We start from the raw sequence: 22,805 nt of genomic DNA on the forward strand, positions 1-22,805 counted from the left end.
ATCAGGCCCAAGGTCACTGCAAAAACAATTACAAAATAATTACAACACCTCCCGTAAAACCTGAAAAAGAATGACAAAGTAGTCCGCTCAAATCACCGCGAGTTCCCTCACGTTTCCCATGAGTCTTTGCGTGGACTAAATCGTGCGCACGCGCACTGATATCCCTCAGATCGCGTTTAATTCCACCAATCAGCGTCGTCCTCGGAGGAGCATGTGGGGGTGATTTAAGAGCTCTGCCCCAATAAAACTGTCAGAACTTCACAAAGTTGATTTAAATGTGTTTCACATCGTTATGAAAATACTCGCGGATTAATCAAATGACTGCACGCTGGCGTCAGATCAATTGGAGCAGATTATCATTCGCAGCTTCTTTAGGGAGACGTGATTTGGAGCGTTTAGATTCTCCACAGATCCGGCCACCAAGTCGATCCGACAGCTGACATAAGATGGACAGCAAATGTCATATTAAGGGCCTTTTCTGATTTTGCTTTTTGTTTGTTTGTTTTTCTTTTTGGATATTGATTTTTATTCTATATTCTGTGACTCCTACATCATTGAAGTAGATCCTGCAACAGTGTTGCAGCTGCATCCTCGGGGAAGTTTGATGTTGCCAATTTTCAGATAAGCCCACCATCGCGCTCCACTTGTCTTCTAGATTTGTGTGTGTGTGTTCTGCAGGGGGAGTGAGGGGGAGGGAGGGTCGACTGTCTGCTGCTGGGAGAGAGCCCAGCTGACAGGCAGTGCGTGTTGAACTTGATGTGGTGGTGTTGAACTAGGCTTGTTAGAGAATGCGATTTTCTAGACTTCTTTGTGATGCAGCGCCACATAAAAATGTCTGTCCGGGGAAGATTTGCAAAAGGCTTACGGTGGGATTTTCATCCCACGGAAAACTCAATTACTTACAGCACCCACATTCAGACATAAACAAAGTACAGCAGTCTGCTGGTCTTTATACTGTACTACGCGATGGGCACCCAGGGGAAGGTGTTTACAGCGGATTCTTCGACAGCATGTTGTCGCTACTATTATTTATAGTGTGCTGTGAGTAACATATTGGTGCTACTCGTGCAGCTATGAAGGTCACGCCAATTAAAGGAATAGAATCTTAAATGAAATGATAACATTAAAAAACGCATCATCATTCAAAACTCTTGGTTTGTGATCATTTTATCAACTGACGTAAATCAATACAAGAGAAACAACTAACTTTACAGAGTGTCACGTTCAGGCTTTGATTTAACTTCTTTTACTTCATAGACAAGTTTGCAGGTCTAATCAACCAGAATCTGCAAAATTTATGAGTCTTTAGTATCAATTACTGCATTTTAAGCAGTAAAACACATTCAAAATACTAATACACGTCGGTTATTTATTAATTACCACTGTTAGACACCAGGGGTCGCAAGTGTACCAGATGGTGGAGGATTACCAACTTTGTGTGGGACTGCAAAGCATATCCACTGTCTCACATAGACACTGGCCTACATTTTGATTAGCTGTAGCCAAAATATTTCAGTCTCAGACAAAAGAAAGGAAAATAAGTAGCTGAAGCAACAGTTCTTCTTACAGCAACTGTAAGAAGAACTCTCACACCAGACCATAAAAGCAAACTTTACCTTAAATATATTTTTATTTTATATGGCAAGTGAGTTGTGAAATAGTGTATTCAAATAGCGTCCTTGTCTTTCGCGTGATTGATACAACATCTGTAGAACTACAACTCAACATTTGCAATGAGTCTGAAAAAAGCATTTTCTTTGCCCCAAATTGCTGAGGTCTGCTCACTCTACAAATGATCAATATCTATGTCAGTGTAAAGACAAGACATGTGTTACATTATTCACCACCACACTCAGAAGGAATGGGGGGGGGGGGGGGGGGGTGTTAGGTACTTTTTGTGGGATTATGATATATACAAAACAGAAACAACTTTCACTCTTCACTTTCAGCACATTGATGTAAGTCTCACTCCACTTTGCAGTAGTTTTGGTTTTTACTTAATATAGGAATGTTTTGATCCCCCTTCAGGCTACCAATACTTTTGCACATATTTCACAGTTTTCCTCTGCAATAAATAACAGTAAATATGTCATTGTTTGATTTAACATTTCTGTTCTGTTGCTTTAATTGAACTTAAGCCTATCTCTAATCACACCACTGACATAAGCTACCTTAAACCTCGGATGACCAGGAATCAGCAAACATGGCAAATATCAGCCAGACATAGAGTCTGAGACAATCAAGCGTTATTAAATCAACTCTTATGCCACTGCCTTGTGACAGTAATCTGTAACCTTTATCAGTTGTTTTGTAGACATGATTCTCATTGTGAGTTAAGATGTAAAAACAACAACAACAACAACAACAAAAAACAACCAAAACAAAGTGGGCACAGACAAATACACCACAAATGACAAGTATGATCAGTTTTTTCATCAAAGTCTCTTTTACACTAGAAATTAACAGTGCAGTGCCTTTGCACAGTATTGTTCTTACAACTGGAAGACGGAGAAAAAGGAGAACCTAGCATAGCATAGTGGCTGAGCAATGTGTGAAGGAATTATTGTAATTTAACAGTTGACATGAGGGCTGACTGAACATATTCTGACAGACCACTTGGAAAAGATAGTGGCTACAAAGTCAAAGGAAAGCTACAGCAGACCTAAGAAATAATAACAGGAGGTGGATTGTCATTTTCTTGTGTATAGGGCAAATAATCATGGGTTGAAAAACATGTTAGGGAATGACTTCACCTTTATGTCAAAACAACCATTTAAACAAACAATCAACCTATCAGAAATACATACACAGTCACACAGACAGATATACACATATGCGTAACAATAAATCATAAAATCCTGTTACACACAAAAAACAGAGTAATATGAAATAAAGACATAAACACAAAGATAAACACAGTGGTGTTATTACTAAGTGGGAGTACTAGTTAAATGCAAGATTAAAAAGGTATCTTTAAGAGTTTCTTGATATTATCCGTAACTATCTGAGCTTTCTTCTCCAATATTTTAAGGTACACTTTTCCAGAGCTTTGTTTTGTTTTTTCAGAAACTGGGAAAGCTGCATTCCCAATTTTCCTCCGTGGGGAGTATTGCATAGCTAACAATTTGGCCTTGGAAGATCTAACAGAGTGAGTAGAGTGACAGACTTTCAGATAATGTTCAAGACCTTCTTTCAAATGACATGAGTATCCTTTCCTATATAATGAGCATTCATAAACATTGCTGAATTTAGAATTGCTTCTTCAGTGAAAGTAGGAATGTTACAATGTATGTGACACTGTTACATGCATTCAGTTTCTTACATATAAACAGAGATTTTTTATCACAAAAGTGGGCAAAACATATTTTTTGATGCAGAATAGTCTGTCTTTTCGACATTCTATTATAAAATAGGTCATAAAGCAATAGTCTAAAGTAAAAGCACCTAGAATCTGCGTAGGCTACCTCTCAGCACTGATCATGAATCCAGTATAAAGTCAGTTTTTTAGAAGGCCAGGGGGTACAATGTACAATGTTTTAAGGATTTCGCCTTTGGCATTCCTCTTTCTTAGTGAGTTGAGTCACGAGGGCCCAGACCTTTGTAACAACTGAAAGTGTAATTCAGTTGTTTACCAGTAGGCTGAAAAAAGGAACAAATGCAGGTCAGTAGCACAAACATAAAGGAAATGCAGCCCAGCCATGCTTCTGAGAAATCCCCTTTGCACCAATAAAGCATTATATATTAGAATATGAACCTACATAGAGAAGTACTTCTTGTTTATGCGGTGATTCAACTTTCGTGTAAACAATATTTGTAGTTAATATCAGGGTGGAGGCTGCCTTTATAGAAGCAACTACCCCGTTCTCTTATTGATCAAAAGCTGACGCGACAGGTGTGTTAACCAATCAGAATTTGTTGTGGTGAGCGTTTTGGTCCAATCAGCACGAATTATGCAAATTCCGAAACAAAGTTCCCCCTGTAGCAGCACGGTGATTGCAGTGAGCCTCCCATGTTTTATTTTCTGTTTAATTATCGTCGCCAAGAGGGCTGTGATAAGTAGGTATTGCTTATGAATAACTTATCTGCTGCAAGGCGCTGAAGAACAAACTGTTTGTTATGTTTGCGCTAACAGGTTTGCGTTAACCGGTAGAGAAAGCTAACTGCTAAAGCTAGCATAGCTATCTTGCTAGTTCGCCGGTACAGGCGGTCCTCTTTGTCTGACAGGGGAAGGCGTGCTCTTTTGTTAAGCTTTCCCTTTGTCCCTTCGGGAAAGAGGAACTGTTGGGTTGGGATTTCACAATTATCCACAGTTCTGAAAGTATTTAGAAAATGCAGATCGCCAAAAAATACTTTTCAGAAAGCCTGATTCAGTTAACCATCTTGCTCAGTTTGATTGGAGTTCGTGTGGATATCGACAGCTACTTGAGCGGCTATTATACGCCTTTGACAGAGATTAACTTGGGTCCTAGCTCAGCCTACATCCAGACACCGTTTCATATTTTGAGAGACACTTTTGATGGATATGGTGTACACCCAAAATGTCCCGAGTTGGACTATTTTTTTGCAAGTCGTCGGCTGCTGGACGAGGTGAGGACCCTCGGTTCTCCGCGGTTCCACACACAGTTGAACGCATGGCTGGTGCACGAAGTGCCTGCAACTGACAAGGCTGACTGTGGGCCTTCAACCAGTAACAACACCGAATCTAGCTCAGGGCTAGAAAGTCCTGGCGAAGAATCCAGGGATGTCAGTGAACACCTGCCAGTCAGTGGCCCAGCAGCGTACCAGACAAACATTGAACTCGGACAAGGGCCTTGTGGCGCTGGAGCCTGCGGGTTTCTTAAAGAGGCAAGTTTGTGAATAATATGCCATAAAGTTGTAAAAACTTTGTTTCTAATGAAGCTATAATGTAACCTGCAACAGTGAAGGTGGTCTATCCCTCTAAAGTACTTGATTAACTGAGGTGACAAACAGGTAAAACTTCCGTAATAGCTAGCTTAAGCTATTACTAGCTAACTAGCATAACTAACCGTTGATCTGGAAAGATGGGTGTTATCCAACAACTACGTTATTTTACTGGAGTATTTACTGGTGAACCAGGAAGCAAGTCAAAAAAATATTCTGGAATGCAAATTTATTTTCGTTTTGTCAGGCTCTGTCAGGCCCTTGTCACAAATCACAATCCAGTAATGTGTCCTTAGTCAGATTATGTCACTTACATCCGTAATGACAATGTGTTAACTTGGATAAGTCACCTAATCAGTGTAGTAAGTAACTTAAACATAAAGCTTAATAACATGTCTACCAAACATCATATACTGTATATGCGGCATACAGCTGCCTGCTGCACTTGTCACTCTTTCACTATGGTACTTGTCACATTAAGCAATCTGGGAATAGTAACTATAGAATTACTTCAGCAGAAAACACCATGCAAAGACAGGTGTAACTAATGTCTGTACTTTATGACAACAAATATATTTTAACACTGTAATTACAACCTTTATATTCAGTCCTCCTAGTAGTGTAGTCTTTCTAGAGCATGGCAGAAAGAGCTGATTGGTGGATATTATATCCCAAAGGCAGTTTATGTTGTCAGTTGTGTAACTGTATCTCTTTTCTCCTGACCCAACCACCAGCTGCGCCCTTTGAGGGGTGGAGAAGTGAGACTCGGATCCCCACCCTGTTTGCTTACACAAAAGCAGTTTTCCATAGTTAAGCACTGCTCTTCCTAGGGTTGCTTTTCATGTGTATAATGTGATGTTGACTCATCTGTTGTTGATGACAAGAGATGGGTCGCCATACCCCCCCCCCCCCCCCCCCCAAAAAAAAAAAAAAAACATAAAAAAAATTTACAAGCCTTGTTGTTTGTTTTGCAAATGGCCTTAGTGTTTGAGAATATACAATATGCAGGAGCTGTATATAGTTATCCTGTTGAAGGTGTATCAATAACTTTTTGTCATTATTTGGCTTTAGTCTTAGTGTGAAAGCAAAAAGTTTGCTTTCACACTAAGACTAAAGCCAAATAATGACAAGAAGTACTCAAGACCAGTCTAGTTCTGCCCAAGTTCTGTCTGGGCTTGTTGGTCTCCACTTTTCCTGTTTGAACTGGTCTAGCAAGTGAATCAGTTATTGGATACACCTTCAACAGGATAACTATATACAGCTCCTGCATATTGTATATTCTCAGAAACAAAGGCCATATAATATTTTTTTTAGAACAAATAAGAATTCTATTATATCTTTAATTGGAAATATCGTAAACTTTCTAATCTTGGAAGCTGGTGACCTGTATTTCTGTAGGTGTATCAGAGGGTAATTGGCTTAACTTTTACAATGATTGCTTTGTAATCATAAATAAATAATCTAATCTTGTTTATAACAGAATCATCTCATGACAGAAGAGTCATACTGTAAAGACTCAATTGAGATCAATGAACTACCGCTAGAAATGTAACGATGTTTGGAATTCTTTACTAAGAATTAACAAATTGTTTTTCCTTTTCTTTCCTCTTCACTGAATTCCCGGCTCTCTTTTCCCTGCCAGGAGGAAGATGTTAAAGTTAAAGAAGAGGAGGAACCTGCTCCAGTCTCTCAGCTGGCTCACAGTTCCACACTGGAACAAGAGGTACTGTTGGCACTCTTTCATGTATTTTAATGACCGTAACAGTGCTGGATTTTTTGTGAGAATACACAGTAGTGTTTGTCCATCTGCAATGATGCATGTATAACGTTGGCATCAATTTTAGGCTGGTTATATTGATTTAACTAGAAAATCAGGGACTCACATTACATATTTACTGAAATTGCATCATTTTGATGACAGTGCTGTTTTAGTAAGACCACAGAATTAGAAAGGTTGAAGCATAGTAATTACAGTCTCACAGGCAAAGGCTTTGTTATTCAGTTCCTTATAGTAAAAAGCTATGCAGAATCTAAATATAAATTCATTTTTCTTGTCCATTTTTTTCATCAGTTACTTTGCTGTGATTGTATACTGACAACAAAACATATCACTTACTTTTTTAAATTTACATCAGATTTTCTGTGTGTTGTCTCTTTCAGAGCCTGCTGGAAGGCATCACTGCACTGTCCAGTCCAACACGCCATCCCTCTGCTACCCTTGATATTGACCAGCAGTGGAACAGTTTACTTTCTGTTGCAGACCTTGATGTAAGTTTCATGTTCATCTTCATGTTCATTAAATTAAGCCTTATATAAAATTACATTAGTTTAGAGACATGCATACAGACACGTGTATTGCAGATTAGAGGTTTAGTTTCCCACATTGATCTAACTGTTGTTTTAGAGGATTTTCAAAGTTTTGGAGAATAAAGTTCGACTAATAGGTCTCTCTAAAATATAGGACTTGGACCCCCTTGTCACTGAGCGTCTGTCAGATCTCGACACTGACATCACCAGCGCCATCAGCCGGAATGTCAGTCTGCATGATGCTATGCTAACCAGTCCTGGAGTGTTTGGGTTGGCATCTGATAGAACTGAGCCCAGGACCACGACCCAACAACAAAGGGCTTTCTTTCGAATGGAATCCACAAGCTCTTTAAACTCAGATGCTTCACCTGGGATGGCTCTAGGTCTTGCTGCACTCCCCTTTGCCTCAGTATGTAACATAACTGGAAATGTGTCATCAAATAGTGCACTGGGTGGCTGCCTAGATGAGGCAGTGTTTGACCAGATCAATCAGCTTGGTTTGGAAGGTCTGGACTCAATTGACAGCAGCCTGATGGACTGTTTGGACAGCATAGACCCACGGGTCCTTGAGGACTTGGAGTCAGACTCTGGTCTCTCTTTGGAGAGCAGCTCTGGAGGTCCAGTCTCTCCAGGTTGGTTCAGATTGCTTTCTATACTTGGAAGAGTTACATGTCTTAATTTCTGTTTTATGAAGCTACGAAATTTTCAGTTAAATATACTGACACAGTCATTAACTCCTCACTTTGTCCAGGCTCATCTGAGATGTCATCCTCATCCAGTTCATACTGCGAGGATGAGTGTGGAGCTACAGGCTACAGCAGTGAGGCAGACTCAATCCCCTCTAAAGGCATTGTTGACTACACCACAGCATGGCCACCTGTTGAGAGTGTGTGGCATGATCACAGCTACTCATCTGCCAATTTCTTTAACCAGCCGTCAGTAACGCTGCCTCGCAAAAACATCAAGGAGGAGCCCCTCAGCGATGACGATGGATTCCGGCTGGAAGAAGGGGAGCTGAGTCGTGATGAGCTGCGCGCCCGTGCTATGTGCCTGCCATTCTCTGTCCTGCAGATAGTTAACATGCCTGTTGAAGAGTTCCTGGAAGTTCTTGATGGTCATGGCTTTTCCCCTGAACAGGTGACCCTCCTGAGGGACATCCGCAGGCGTGGTAAGAATAAGCTGGCAGCCCAAAATTGCCGCAAGCGCAAATTAGATGCCATCACTGGGCTCCAGGAGGAGGTGGAAAGGTTGCAAGTTCAGAGAGACAAACTGCTGAGGGAGAAGCACCTTACAGCAAAAACAATGGGTGCTGTGGGCCATCAGATAAGGCAGCTGACCAGAGACATCCTGTCCCGGCTGAGGGATGAATCAGGAACACCCCTGAACCCAGACAGATTCACCCTGCAGTGCGGGGCTAACGGTAGGGTTGTAGTTCAGCCTGTAAGACGACCTGCTGTCTCCACATCTGGCAACAAAACAGACAAGAGAAAGAAGGAAAAAAAGCAATAATGCAGCATTTCCTGCTGAGACTTGACCTTTTTGGTTTTGGGATATTGCGGAACCTAATTGCCTGACTCTGGTTTTAGGGACTCCTGTTTTGCTAAAGTGTGTGTTGATTCACCACTGTTGAGAACCTAAATGCAAAAAGAAAAGACACTCAAAAAATAAGTAAAAGGAAAAAAAAAATGTAAATACGTTATTTGATGGGAAAAATGTAGATCACACACTGGACATTCTCTTCTTGTTAAAGGTGGATGTGGCCGATGGGGTAGTTTAAGGGAACAGCTAAGCTGTTGGTAATGCCAGCAGTCTCTTTGTGCCTGTTAACATTAAAGTCATAGTCTTTCTCATTTTTACAGAAAATTGTAGGCAATCACGCATGTCTAAAAGTCAGCTTGGCCAGGATTGTGATATTTACAGACAGGATAGAGATCTAAGAGGAGTATTTACCTGTAATCTTGCCTTTAGTGTTTTCCTACTCGGTATAAGAACGAGGTTAAAGGGTTGTATTTATTAAACTTTCTTAGGTCCATGAAATGCTTATAGAACTGTTAAGGACGTTTTTTCCCCCCTCTCCCAAAATGGTAACCTTTGGTCAGCGTGATAAGAATATTGGGTTATTACAAGTCCAAAGTTTACTGATTTGTTCCCAGTATTTGAGGGCATGCACTGTTTGAGGAAAAAAAAATAAACTGAAATAAAAAAAAATCAAATAGATGTCTTTTGCTTACATGTCTTGATGACGTGCAGTATACCAATGACTCAAAGGACTTGGCCTTAATTTGCATTTAATGTGTTTTGGTAAATACGTATGTACATCATACATAAGTGCATATATCCATAACAAAAAAGTTCTTGCATAAGAATTCAGCTATAGTTTAACCCCTTTCATTTGAAGTGTTTTAGAGTTTTTGGCAAGATTATTCTACCTCACAGCTTAGTTTTTGTTAATTTTGGCTACATAAAAAAAAAAAGCCCCCACCCCGCTTTGCTGTTTTTCTTTCTTGTTTTGTCTTTTGAAGTGCACTCGATAACAACGATTCCATTATAAATGTGACCGTAATCACACATAAAAGATTCAATTTCTGAAACAGGAAAAATAGAATCACCAACTTTATTTAAAAGGTCTGAATGCTGTTTGAATGTATGTGTTTGTTTGTTTGTTTGTTTGTTTTTTTAAAGAATATTTATTATCTGAGAGTAGAATCAAGTGATATTAAAAGTCTGCATCTTATTTATGTGTACACACAAGTAGTCACCTGAGTGAGTAAACTGAAGAAAGATGCATAAAGTATTTGAATAGTGATTAATCTGAAGCACAATTTGACTGAACTGAAATTTTGACTTCTTTACAAGTACTTGTGAGCTTTTTTCTTTTTGGATAAATTTGATTCTCAGGCCCCAGTTTTGTTTTGTCTTTTTCTGGCTAAAATTTGAAATTCTCTAAAGTGCACTTGTTTAATACAAATCCTTCATTATCAAAGTCACCCCAATTAAACAAACTGCTAAAAAAAAAACCTAAATAATAAATTACTGATTGATATTTAAGAAGTTTGAATGATGTTTGGATGCCTCCTTTTTATATGTATAAGATTTTTTGACAGTTGAAGTATTAATAGAGGTCGCCATCCTGTTCCTGGTTATGCTGCGCAATAAGTCAGCTGAGTGAGTGAAATTGAGAAAAGTCCATGAGGTAGTTTATGCGGCTTTCAGTTTTCTTTTTTTCTTTGTTTGTATTTTCTTGTTTGGCTTGAACCTTTTCTTTGCTGTTTGTATGAATTTTGTTTTCGTAAATATTTGCTTTGTTTCTGAAGTTAAATGTGTTTGATTCCATTGTGATTTTTGAAAGTGTGCGTTTGCTTACAGAACTTGAGTTGCTCCTGCAGACTTTTTAAAATAAAAATAAATCTTTTGAAATACTTTTGAATGGCCTTGATTTTAAAATCAGCATATAGGAACATATTATTCAAAAAATGCAGTCTTAAAATATCAATGGATATTATAGATATCTATTGATCTATTATAGATTAGGGATTACAAACATAAGGCCTGGGGGCAAAATTGGCCTGGCAACGGATGCAATCTGAGCCACTGGACAGCTTTTTAAAATGTGAAGGATGGTACACATTTTGGATTTTTTTTTAAACTGTATTTTCCGTGTTTTACAGCTTTTCTTAATGATAAAAATCCTACTCCCATCAGTATCCACACCAATTTGAGTAAGTCATAGGTAATATTAGATAAAAAAACAAAAACTTAAATGACAGAAACGTTTCTGATTTCTGCAGTGCGTTCACAGTAAATAAATAAATAAGGATATAGTCTATCAATAAACAAAACCTTTCTATTATATAGTTACAGGACAGTCTGGGCAATGAGCAACCATAACTACACATGCATTTCCTACAATCTTAGATTGTAGGATTGTTTGTTTGTTTGAAATAAATTAACAAACAAACAAACAATCTAAGCCAAAAGAGTCGTGCTGACTGAGTTCTATTTAATACAGCTTAATTTCTTTATCATGCAAAAATAACCAGCATATACTGTTGAAATTGCACTTCTTTTTCTTATATTAAGATTCTGCAGACATTAAAGGTGTAATTAAACCTCTTTACACTGGTCCGGCCCACGTGTAAACAAAATTTTCTGCATGTGGCCCACGATCCAAAATGACTTCGATATCCCTGATGTAGAGTTCTAGGCTTCATCATCTACAGGTTTTGGAGAGCGAAACGCGTTTTCTAACCGGGCTTCCGTAGATGGTGCACAAGTATGCGCACAAGAATGCGCGTGAGTAGCTTTTGGCGCCCGTGCTGTTGAGCCACACTTTTGTAGACATAAAGAATCAACTGACCGCGTGGAAAAGAAGTGCCGTTGGAGCGATTCTCTTGTTTTAGGGTATGTATGCAGATACCGACTTGTTTCAAAAAAAAAAAAAAAAAAAGTTATCATTAACAGAGGTGTCAGAGTTAATTGGTTCACTGTAACGAAATAGCAGTATATGCTAGCCAGTTGTTTTATCATCTGGACGCTGTCTCGAATGAGAGAGAAACGCTCTGTTGACTACAGTTGCAGTACTTTAACTTCAACAGGCAAGCGAAAAGTAACAGTGTCTGTTCCTTGTAATGCTGTAGTTATATCATAGATCTTAAGATTATGTATCCGTTTCTAAAACGTCGAGTGTCGCATTAAACTTGAGTACGTTATTGTTAGCGCAAGTTACATTAACGTTACCCGCACGTTTTTTTTGTGCCAGCGCACCTATTTTAAGTCCCTCCGCATTGCAGTTGACACAATAAAAGTGAAGTAGGTTTTCCCTAACGGTTAAAGGCCAGCTAAAGTTAGCATGCGAGCTAACGCTATAAGAATTTGGCTATCTTTGAATACTTTAAGAGTTTATCGCTAAGCTAGCTAATGCTACGTTTTTACTTCCCTTTGGTGGCCATCCCTTTGTCAAGGTTGCCTAATTTTAATACCCCAATGGGCAAATAACAGTCTTCACAGTTAAATTCGTTTACGATCCTTGTGTCTGTGGCGGCTTTAGGGCCTATGGCCAATCCTAAATGTGGATATCAGGAGCACATGAATGTGAAGGATTTGTTATTATCAAATTCCTTTTTTTGTTTGTGTTTTTAGATCACAAAATGGGAAAGAAGCAGAATACCAAGAGTAAGAAGGATGCACAGGATACACAGGAGGAACCTGAAGAATTCGTTGTGGAAAAAGTGCTGGACCAGCGTGTTGTGAATGGGAAAGTAGAATTCTACCTCAAGTGGAAAGGATTTACAGAGTGAGTTGGCTGGGACTCCTGCCCCCCTCCTGCTGAGCTGGAAGTGCTTCCCTGGTATGGGGTTGTGCTATACTTTTGTTTGAAGTCATTGTGGTTGCATGAAGACGGTGCCTTCATTCAAGCAAGCTAGCTGATGCTAGTATTTGCATTTTTTTTTTTTTTCTAAATGGAAATCAGTGTGAATTGATGCAATGCAATTGTTGACTCTCTTTCTGCTCGTTTAGTGCTGATAATACTTGGGAACCAGAGGAGAACCTGGATTGCCCTGAGCTGATTTCAGCATTTTTGGAGGCTCAGAAGAATGTTAAGGAGAAACCTGCACCTGTTAAGAGGAAGGCCTCCACGGAAGAGCCAGAGACGGAACCTAAGAAGAAGGATGTGGTGAGTTCCTTTGCTTTCACAAGTTTCTGCAATTAGCATGTCCTAGAGACAAATTAAATTTAGAACCGTCAAGCTTAACACGAGGGCCATTCAGAGAACGGGTTGCATAACTTAAACAAAGACGAGCATTATAATAAATGAATGTATTATAAATCATATTTGTGCTTAGCTAGGGTGGTGTGTAGACATTTAACTTAGCATTATACTTGTATAATTGTGACAAACCTAATTTTGAATAAGTCACTCAGACCATTCTCTTGAAATGCAGCTGCTTCTGAACTTATGCTAGAAAGTGCAAGGATTTTAAATGAATCAAAATGTGTTGTTTTGTTTCCTTCCCATCTTATATCCCTACATTCTCTGTTGTTACCACCTACAGGCTGAGAAACCACGTGGTTTTGCTAGGAACCTTGAACCCGAGCGAATCATTGGCGCAACAGACAGTAGCGGGGAGTTGATGTTCTTGATGAAATGGTACATTTTTATGCAATATTTCTGGTCATTGAAGAAAAAAAAATATATCTCATATCATATCTTTGTCTCCTTGGAAGCAAAATATAATGAAATGACTGTTAGTTCAAGACCTTTGCGCAGTAATGTTTTGTTAATCTAGGCAGTGTAAGTCATAGGATGGATGTGCATGGTATACAGTGAGTCACTGGTGTTTCATGCTACAATGGCAGATGGCCAGTGAATTCAAAAGTATTGAGTGCTATGATTTCTGGATCCTTCACAGTACAAATAATTATCCTGAAATATTGTAATAGCAATCAAAGAAAGTTTAAAGTGAAGGAAGTGTAACTGAGTGGAATTACTTGGATAATTGGATTTTTTTTTTTTTTGTTCTGTTTTGTTTTTTGATTTATTTTTAAGTTGTTGTTTGCATTTGAGCTCTTAAAAATTGGAAACTTCCTTTGTTTCACTAAATGTTTATTCTTAAACCCTTGAACTTAAAGCTCAGTGTCTACACTTCAGTTGCCTTTCACGGCTTAGATCTTGCTACATGGTGTACAGAGCCACAGTTATGAAACTGTCACTGTCCAGGCTGTGTTCCTGCTGTAAACCTTTCCTCAACTTATAAACTTAGTTGATTTAAAGTACATTAATTTATGCTGGCTTTCTATAACGTTCCTCTCTCAATCTGCCTTCATTTAGGAAAGACTCGGATGAGGCAGATTTGGTCCCAGCCCGTGAGGCCAACACCCGCTGTCCTCAGGTGGTCATATCCTTTTATGAGGAGAGACTGACCTGGCATTCCTGTCCAGAGGATGAAGCCCAGTAGTTCTTCTCTGCAACCCATGCAGTAGTCTACATCAACATCGTCAACCTTTTCCTCAGGACTGGATTTCTCCTGACTTGCCTTCTAGGTCTAGCTAAATTAGTCTTTTTTTGTTTGTTTTGTTTCTTTTTTTTATTTTGGAAGAAGTTTCAACACTTGCATGGCAGTCGGTGAGTTCTGTTGTAAATATAAGCTTAGCCGATTGTGAGAACAGGTGATAGTGTTTTGATTAAGAAGTAAAGAAAGAAGCCTTCTTGTATTATTGTGAATGACTGATCTCTTTAGCCCCTTTTCAGACACGAGATGTACAACAATGTTGGCTTCAGCAGTCTGCTCAGCAATCTGTTATTCCAACATGGATTGCGCTTATGTTCCTAATGGCTTCATTTAAATGTATCCAAGATAGTGAAGGAGAGCTCTGTAGTACGCACAATTTAGCCATACATTCAGAAGGCTTGTTTGTGGGTGAGGTGCAACTACAGTTTTGATTGGTTTTCTCACCCTTTTTCAATAACAGCACAGGATCTGACTGTGTGTCGTTCAGAGCTGTGCACTTCCTTCTGGAGTGTGAATAGTAAAAATGCTTCATAGAGGAATGATACTGTATTTAAAGTCAACAGCTAAAGTTAAGACTAAATGTGATGCACAGATTTGAAATTTAGGGCATTAACTAGTGAGCTTTGCAACTCAGAGATTCACAAGATACAAGTACAGTTGTAATTCAGTGCATGCATGTCGTTAATAATACTTGGTTTAGTTTAGGTGCTCATTTAGACTTGAAGTCAACACATTCAGATGCAGCCAGATTCATGGAAGCGAGTGCACAGCTGAAAAAGGACTGTTGATTAGGGCCACTTCCACCATCATCTTTGTTTAAATGTTTTAAATTCCAAAACACTTTTCTCACTCTGCCACATTCTTGCTCATGTTTTCTACTGTAGTGATGTTTTGTTCCATAAATACTTTTTGTATACTGTCTTTAAATATTGTTTGTCGTTCTAATAAAGGTTTTATGCCAGATTTTTTTTGTCTTTTAGTTGTTTTTTTTTTTTTTTTCCAACTACAAATACATATAAGACTTTACTGGAAGTAATTCAGAGCGAGTTGCATATGAAACAAAGTTAACAATTAGGATTTCCTTATGTTCCTAATAGATGTTTCTTGGGTGAAGTTTTTTACAGTTTTGTCTTCATGCTGCAGTGCTTTGGTTTTCCTGTGGTTTCACTCTAAATGCAAGATTGCATAATGGCATGGGAGATAAGACAGTGAACCTTTGTGCATTACTGATTTCTGTGGGAAATCACTCAAGTTTCTTATTTGAGTGATTTGGACAAGGTCATGATAGATATCCAACCTTTAGTCCTAGCAGTAAAAAACAACTGCTGCATGAACGTTCACCTACAAATTTGATAACAAACAGCTAATTTCTCTGAAAAGTTTGTTCTGTAAATGCTAAAGAGTAGTGAGTAGCCTGCAGAAAGGATACAGGGATGGAAAATGGCCTGTTATTGTCATTTCCTCGTAAGTGTTTAACTTTTTTTTTTTTTTTTTTTTAATTGACATCTTGATTAAGTCATATCTAATCACAGCAACACAGTCATGTCTTATCTGTTAAGTGCTTGAATCATTTCAATATAGACATACAGCTATATTAATGGAAATTAAATGTCAGTGCAGCAATTTCAAGTAATATAAAACATATGCTTAAAATAAATCTTGGTCTGTATATTTCACATATTTCTGGTGTCAGCTTTTGTCAACTCTGAATTTTGCTTAATTGGCCATAAAATGTAGAAATCGGATAGAAAATGGTGCTGTTTTGTAACAGTCTGTAAAAGCAAATGGAAGTTTCTGTTGACACAAGATAAAGAGATCTCTATATGCAAATTACCATCCAACCTAAGGTGACGTCTCACTAGTTTCTTGATCCACTCTTGAACTGGTCAGAGGGATAGACGCCAACTGGCTTTGGTAAGATCTCTTGGTCTTCAATTTTAAAACTGTCATTGTATACAACTATGCATGCTGTGGGCTGGAGTTCACGTAGACTAGGTGTCAGTGTCATCTCTGACGCTTTGATGCCTTGATTTGAGATTTTGATTTAATTTTGAAACTTGATTTATTAGTTGAAACGAAGCATAACACAGCCCATGATGTGATATCTCAGATAAGGTTTTGGGATGTTGTTTTTGTACCGTATCATGCTGCAGTTGCCTGTCTGTCTCTATGTCTCAGCTTCACCTTTCAAAACTAGCATGCATATCTAAATTTCATCTAGAATTGCAGTGAAGCAGTCGTGGACAACTATGTTAACAATTAAAGTCAGAACAATGGACAGTTATTACATTTTGATTTGTTTGTTTGGTTTTGGTCAAAGTTTCTCCACCCAGCCACCATACAGTGTTATTGTGGTTCAGAGCTGGTTGTAGGAACAAAAAAGAAGCAGAAGAAGCAGACATAAACTCTCAGACCATGAAGTGGTACTTTTAAATTGTCTGAATGTTTCTAAAGGCAAATCCCCATAAGCACTTGCATTAGAAGAAACATAAATGGAAGGGTTCAAGAAGAAAGAGATCAATTTAACAAAGAATCTGTTTCTTTTTATTAGTTAGGCACCTACAATCCGTCAATCAATAAATGAATAAAGTGAATGTTTGAAAATCGGGTTGTTCACAGGCTATTTTTTTTTCTGAGGTCCTGTAGAGACCAGTAACTATATAAAGTTATTATGACTTTATTTGGGGTTGTCGCTGCATTGCCATCGCTTGGCCTCCTCCCACCAGGTGACACCATTTAAACTGATTCCGGACAATAGCAGTAAAAAACAGGTGCGCAGAAAAGCGATGCTTAACATGTTACTCTCATCTGAGATTCTTGATCATTTTCTTTCCGCCTGATTTAGACGAATGATTTAAAAACAATGCATTTTACGATTACTTTTTAAATGTTGCTTGTTATGGTATACTTTCTAACTACGTGGACTGATTTAGTCGGGAAAGGAGGTCGTGCTTAGCAGTGGGAAATTAGTAGCAGCAGTGTTGGTATTAGTTCAGTCCAGGAAGGACTAAGCTTCAAGCCAGGTTAGTGAGCTGGTCCTGGTTGTTCACATTATCGTATAATTTCACTCGAGGTGAAGAAGGGAGAGGTAAGGTCAAAGTAGATGCAAAATCGGGCGTCCTTCTCGCTCTTTTTTTTTTTTTTTTTTGTTAATATATTTGTGGGTTTGTTTTGTTTTGCGTTTCGTCTTTTCCTCTCAGTAGCTACCCTACTAAGTCCCGATGCAATAAAAAGAGGGCATCCTGGGACTTCCATTGAACTCCGTTTCGATTACCTGTTTTAGCTCCAAAGAGGAAGGAAAGCACAAAAAGTTAAATGGGAAGAGTCTTTCTTCCTCTGTTCTCAGGAGGTTAAACGTTACGAATGATTTTAGGGTATTCAGAAGATGCATAATAAGCACTGATTATGAGTGTTAAATCATTGTTTAAGCCCTGTTGTGTTGTCCTGGATAGTGGTTAGAAAATTATAATACTTCATGCTCTTAAGTGTTTTAGAGCACTGAGTGCGTGTAACTTCAGATCAAAGTGCACTCCATTATGCAATTCCCTGCAGCATCCTGTTAACCTCACGTCTACGTGTAGGACCTGCTGAATTATTGCAGCTACAGGACTGTTGTTGAAGAGCAATGACAGTCTTGAAGGAAGAGCCTACAGTCACCTCAGTACAGAGTTTATCCAAATAGATTAGTCTGTGGTGGCTTATGCTTTCATGTGATCTGTAGAGCAAGGTGTGTAGTTCAGTCTCTTGAAGGTGGCCTGATCACCCTATTTGAAAACGTGTTTAAACTTGCTTATTATCTCTGGTTAGACTTTAGGCCTGCAAATGGCATGTTTGGTTTGTTTGTTCATGAACAGATGACTGGATAACGCATATGACTAATATCACTGTAAAGCTAACCTTGTAGAGTTGGCTTTGAAAGCACTAGACTGTATTTCTCTTTCTAGTGGGCTGTTTTTGTCCCAAGTGTGTTTTGCTATGTGCCCATGTTTAATGTGTTCAGAACCAAGATTTCCCACACATAAGCTCAATCCTCCACCTTTGCCCCTCATCCCACTTGATCCCAAATCTGTTCGAAATCTTTGCACTCCTAAATCCTTCAAGGCTCAATTGCTAGCCTTTTGTTTTATAAAATGGAATTGGGACAAAAGAAATGCTGTGATTTTAAACACGCTGTTTAATTCTGAGAACCCATAAAGGCTGCTTATAATTTTGCTGAAATCAGACCACCTGATAAGCAAATAGGCTAAAAGAGATGGTACTAATGTGTTTATTTCCCTTCCAGGTTTTTGTATCGCTAATGGACACTCTTCTGGATAATTTTTCAAACAGTGTAAGTGGCTTTGATACTACTTTTTCTTTTTCCTGTATCTTGTTTTGTTTATCTATAATAGCAAATAGATAAACCCAAACAGTGGGACAATCCTGTTTTCATTTTGCCCACGTTCACATTTTCATTTTGAAATAATGGAACTCTGATCTTGATTTTTGCAGGAGTTTATTAGAGTTTGCGTTCGGGATCCAAGGCTTCATAAAGATGGCCGCTGGCACACACATGTTGACTACGAGATCTGTTTACATGTATGTGCCAATTTAAAAAAAGAAACTGTTCTGTTAGCTTTATTTTGTCGTGTTTTTGTAATAAGCGTTTAATGAACTGTTGTCTCTTGCAGACTAATAGCTTGTGTTTTCGAAAAAAGACCTCCTCTGTGAGACGGCGCTACAGTGAGTTTGTTTGGTTGCGTCACTGCCTGGAACAGAACGCTTTCATAATGTATGTTGAGGTTTTCTTGTTATGATAGTGATTAATCCATGTTTTAAATTGATAATCCAGCAAGTTACAAATGTATATTTATATCCATGTCCAGAGATTTGCCTAAATTGCCATCCTGGAACCCTTTCTTCAGTCTGAAGAACACAGAACAAGTCATCCAGAGGATCAAGGGTCTGCAGAAGTTTTTAGAAATGTGAGTTGCTCTTCTGCTGAAGCAGTTTCTGAAGTTCAGTTAATGTCTCCTGGAGGAGCCTTTCATACTCCCATAGACTGTTTGGGGGTAAAAAGTAGCACATCCCTTTTTACAGCAAGTCATATAAACTTGAGGGATATTAATTGGGTGAGTGAAATGGCTGAGGGGTTGGTAATTGGTTTCATTTGCTTTGTTATTAATAAAATTTATAACCAATGCACTAAAGGCAACATGAGATGACCCCCCCCTCCCCCAAAACAAGAATGCATTTTGTCCCCCCCAATTTTGAATCCGTTCTCAGACCCTAGGCTGGTGCTGTGGGTCCTGGGTTCCACCTGGTGCACAAAAATGACTGGCTTCATGTATACGAGAGTATGTAGGCAATACTGGAGGATGAATGAATTGTTGCTATTGGGTGGCCTCCATGCTCACCTGACAGGAAAAACCTCTGGGACGTCGTTTTCCGTCCATCTAACACTGGCAGATTGCACCTCATGCAACTTACAGAGTACCCCTTTTCTTTCTTTTTTTTTTTTTTTTTTTTTTTTTTTTTGAGTTGCTGCAATGTAACTCTAGCAAAATGGACTATCCTGCTGCATCATTTTTATTTTATTTTTATTTTTTTACTTTGATTTTCAGGGGTATCTTTTAATTCAGCCTTCTGTAGATTCATAATTTTAATTTCCCTCAATGTAGCATCCTCTTGTTCCTAATGCGTTACCCAGTACATATCAGTATAGATATAAGCATTATTTTATTATTTTTTTTTCTCCCATCGAAATCTGATTTGTTCTCCTTAATTAGCAGTCGGACGTACCGCCCACGGTACGTCCGACACCTAACCCTTTTAGGCAAAATTTGTAGGACTGCTAAGGGGTTAATACTGTCAAATTTTATTTGGATTTGATTGAAATGGTCTCATCTATTTAATGTTCTTTTCTCCTCTAGTGTTCTTCATACACCCTTGTTGTTATCTGATAGTCGGCTCCATCTGTTCCTCCAGTCAGACCTTAGCATTACAGAGATTGCAAGGTGTGCCGTTGGTAAGACCAGGTACACGGTAGCTGAAGCCATTCAGTCTTCAAGAACTGGTTGTATCAGATCAGAAGAAAAGGTTTCATGTGACTCTGACTGTGAAAGGTAAGTTATTATAGAAAATGTCTTAGTGCTTACTTGTTAACACATGACTTAAAACTGAACTGACCCTTCAGTCTTTCTTTCAAATAGCACTTCATCATCGGGTTTGGGACTAAGTGTTGACACTTCTGGGCGAGGTAGCCCCATCTTCTTTCAGTCTGACGGAGATCCAGAACCCTTTTGTTCTTTTTCTGAGACTACCAGCCCACTTACTGAGTCCTGATGTAAAGAAGTGACACTGTACTCTTCTTTTTCTTGTGGATGTGTAGGTCATCTTTGCATTAATGTGTTCAATACTTCATTGAACTCTTGCTATTGTTAACTTTTTTAAACTTCCGTTAACATCAGTGTGACCCTTTTGAAAATATTTTAACTTGCCTTGTGTCCTCTGCAGTTGGTACCATTTAAGTATCATGTACTTAAAAAAAATTTCATGTTTTTAAAAAACAATGTGTAAAAACTGACAGTCTAAATTATTTCCAATGTGTACTTTTTAAAATCACTGCACTAAAATGTACTAAGGTTGGCAAGAGTAGTTTTGCATTGTAGACTTTTTTTTTTTTAAGGAAAATATTTGAGAATACATTTTATGAGTTGTCAATGCATAAATAAATGGCCTTTTCTTAAAGAAAAGCTTGCATCTTCCATACTGTACTTTGTCTCTTTTAATTAGTAGAAAACCTGAAGTTCATGTTCCTGTATACTTTGTATATATTTTGTGACCTGTCACTTGTCCCAGAGTTCAATACAATAGACTGTACTGTTTGAACAGTCCAGTAGAGGGAGTGTAGACATCACACCACCCAGAGCTTGAGTAAATAGTGGTGTGAGATGAAGGAACACACTACTGATAAGGAAGTGTGCCCCAGAGCGTCTGAGTTAATTGTGTACATGGCATGAAATGCTGTTATTTTGGGTACAAACTGTAGCATTTCTTTACTCATATAGCTCAGGTTGCACACAGCCTTGAATTATTATTTCATTTTTTTGTCTCTTGTCCTTATCTGAAAAATGTCAAACATCTAGTTGCACTGGCTAAATTTTAATGTTTACTTGCTATACACTGTTACACAGCTGTGTCTCCCAGGACAGGAAAACGGGTTATTAAACCTTAGCCAACTCTGTGTACACTTGCTAAGAACTCCCTAAATAGTTTTCATAATGTTTCCACCATTTACCAAAACTATAGACAGATTACAAATGAATATACATGTTAAATCTAAAGTATTATCAGTGCTGGGCATGAAGAGGCTCAGCGTTTGTCACGTTTCAAGCTTGTGTCACAGTGTTCCCAGGTGAGGTTGTCTAATTAAAGGTAGATTGCAAATTAATTTAACTATTAGACTGCTCTTGGGAATCACTTGAAAGGAAAACGACAGCTTCATACGTGCTACAGGAATGTGAGCAGGTGGAGGTGTGATTGGTTATGCAGGAGTGTTGGACAGCTCTGTAAATTGAAAGCTGATGAAAGAAGGAAAGGCTCATTAAAGGAGACAGCAGCTGCCCTCCTCCACCTTCTCCACCAGCCAGCCACTGGACCCACGCACAGTCTGCCCGATGTTAAGCCTAGCCTGTCCTATGTCTCTGTCCTCTCCTTCTGCATGGTGCTGTCTCCCTGTGCGCACAAGCCATAATGAAGCTGTCAGTGACTTCACACACATGCCACTGAGCTGTTTTCATATAGCAAACACAGACATACGCACAGGCACAGAGGCGTGTCTGAAAACACACGCACAGAGAATACACTGGTGGGAAAGCTGCGGATGGATGAACATTTTCTCCTTCCTCATCTTCTGTCATTTTCAAAGTCCCAGTGGTTTGTGATTGGAGCTCTCCATCTCTCTGTTTGCTGTAAAGGTTGACCTTATCAACGTACTCCATGACAAGCATACAGCGGGACACATACACAGACACTTTTTGGTTTAAAGCTGGTCAATTTTCTGACAAAATGAAATGCAAATGCAAGCGGTGGCATCTTGTATTTTATGTGAGTGTACATGCGCGCATCTGCCTTTCTTTTTTCTCGGAGAAAACATCTAGCATTTGGATATTGAGTATTCATGGTACATGTCTATTTCAGCTTGGTAATTTATAACTCAATTTCCAGTGTGCAGTGATGCGCGTCATACCTCCAAAACACCAAACAAAGCCCAAACCCAATTGTATTTCAAAGCAATTAGGGTGTCCACTGAGTTGTGAACGGCCCACGTTGCAATGGCTCAGGGCCCGTGTGATATTTTTAATTGTTAATTTTCTGTCACATTAGTCAACTTCACTGCCTTTGGACAGGTGACCAGGCTCCTGTAGCCAACACATAAAACGACACAGAACATGTTCTTCGCTTTCTGATGCAGTTTGGGTGAGGGTACTTTTATGCTTAAGGGGAAAAGGTTCTGCTATATGTGATGTACATCATATTTACAGCTATTTTATGGTACAAATCTTTCTAATGCTTTTCAATATGCATGGTCAACATTAGTATTAT

At 38.8% G+C, this 22,805-nt stretch overlaps 3 protein-coding genes across 6 annotated transcripts; all 3 read left to right on the top strand.

Annotated features, from left to right (window-relative positions):
* Positions 1–3,947: 3,947 nt before the first annotated feature.
* On the top strand, positions 3,948–9,743 carry nfe2l3 (nuclear factor, erythroid 2-like 3). Its single transcript, XM_040020794.1, has 5 exons — positions 3,948–4,845; positions 6,545–6,625; positions 7,063–7,170; positions 7,364–7,841; positions 7,961–9,743. The coding sequence occupies exons 1-5, from the start codon at positions 4,330–4,332 to the stop codon at positions 8,716–8,718; spliced, it is 1,941 nt and encodes a 646-aa protein (XP_039876728.1). The 5' UTR covers positions 3,948–4,329; the 3' UTR covers positions 8,719–9,743.
* A 1,733-nt stretch (positions 9,744–11,476) lies between these two features.
* cbx3a (chromobox homolog 3a (HP1 gamma homolog, Drosophila)) lies at positions 11,477–15,183 on the top strand. 2 transcript variants are annotated; one of them, XM_040020800.1, is made up of 5 exons: positions 11,477–11,610; positions 12,349–12,502; positions 12,727–12,883; positions 13,263–13,357; positions 14,039–15,183. In XM_040020800.1, the coding sequence occupies exons 2-5, from the start codon at positions 12,357–12,359 to the stop codon at positions 14,163–14,165; spliced, it is 525 nt and encodes a 174-aa protein (XP_039876734.1). In that variant the 5' UTR covers positions 11,477–11,610; positions 12,349–12,356; the 3' UTR covers positions 14,166–15,183. The 2 variants fall into 2 exon arrangements, with proteins under 2 accessions (XP_039876734.1, XP_039876733.1); XM_040020799.1 differs by lacking the exon at positions 11,477–11,610 and adding an exon at positions 11,701–11,804.
* Positions 15,184–16,940: 1,757 nt separating this feature from the next.
* Positions 16,941–20,809, top strand: snx10a (sorting nexin 10a). 3 transcript variants are annotated; one of them, XM_040020797.1, is made up of 7 exons: positions 16,941–16,990; positions 18,502–18,549; positions 18,711–18,797; positions 18,890–18,990; positions 19,085–19,183; positions 20,132–20,323; positions 20,411–20,809. In XM_040020797.1, the coding sequence occupies exons 2-7, from the start codon at positions 18,517–18,519 to the stop codon at positions 20,541–20,543; spliced, it is 645 nt and encodes a 214-aa protein (XP_039876731.1). In that variant the 5' UTR covers positions 16,941–16,990; positions 18,502–18,516; the 3' UTR covers positions 20,544–20,809. The 3 variants fall into 3 exon arrangements, with proteins under 3 accessions (XP_039876731.1, XP_039876730.1, XP_039876729.1); XM_040020796.1 differs by lacking the exon at positions 16,941–16,990 and adding an exon at positions 16,997–17,307; XM_040020795.1 differs by lacking the exon at positions 16,941–16,990 and adding an exon at positions 16,997–17,242.
* The last annotated feature ends 1,996 nt before the right edge of the window (positions 20,810–22,805 follow it).

Source organism: Simochromis diagramma, unplaced genomic scaffold (assembly GCF_900408965.1).
Source record: "Simochromis diagramma unplaced genomic scaffold, fSimDia1.1 OVJJ01000753.1, whole genome shotgun sequence".
Classification (NCBI taxonomy): Eukaryota; Metazoa; Chordata; class Actinopteri; order Cichliformes; family Cichlidae; genus Simochromis; species Simochromis diagramma.

Excerpts from the sequence above, each read along its gene's own strand:
- nfe2l3 (XM_040020794.1), top strand. The coding sequence starts at position 4,330 with ATGCAGATCGCCAAAAAATACTTTTCAGAAAGCCTGATTCAGTTAACC. Across the intron at positions 4,846-6,544 it reads CCTGCGGGTTTCTTAAAGAG|GAGGAAGATGTTAAAGTTAA; the intron begins GCAAGTTTGTGA and ends TTTCCCTGCCAG. Across the intron at positions 7,842-7,960 it reads TGGAGGTCCAGTCTCTCCAG|GCTCATCTGAGATGTCATCC; the intron begins GTTGGTTCAGAT and ends CACTTTGTCCAG.
- cbx3a (XM_040020799.1), top strand. The coding sequence starts at position 11,714 with ATGCTAGCCAGTTGTTTTATCATCTGGACGCTGTCTCGAATGAGAGAG. Across the intron at positions 11,805-12,348 it reads CAGTACTTTAACTTCAACAG|ATCACAAAATGGGAAAGAAG; the intron begins GCAAGCGAAAAG and ends TTGTGTTTTTAG. Across the intron at positions 12,884-13,262 it reads AACCTAAGAAGAAGGATGTG|GCTGAGAAACCACGTGGTTT; the intron begins GTGAGTTCCTTT and ends TACCACCTACAG.
- snx10a (XM_040020797.1), top strand. The coding sequence starts at position 18,517 with ATGGACACTCTTCTGGATAATTTTTCAAACAGT. Across the intron at positions 18,991-19,084 it reads GAACAGAACGCTTTCATAAT|AGATTTGCCTAAATTGCCAT; the intron begins GTATGTTGAGGT and ends ATCCATGTCCAG. Across the intron at positions 19,184-20,131 it reads CTGCAGAAGTTTTTAGAAAT|TGTTCTTCATACACCCTTGT; the intron begins GTGAGTTGCTCT and ends TTTCTCCTCTAG.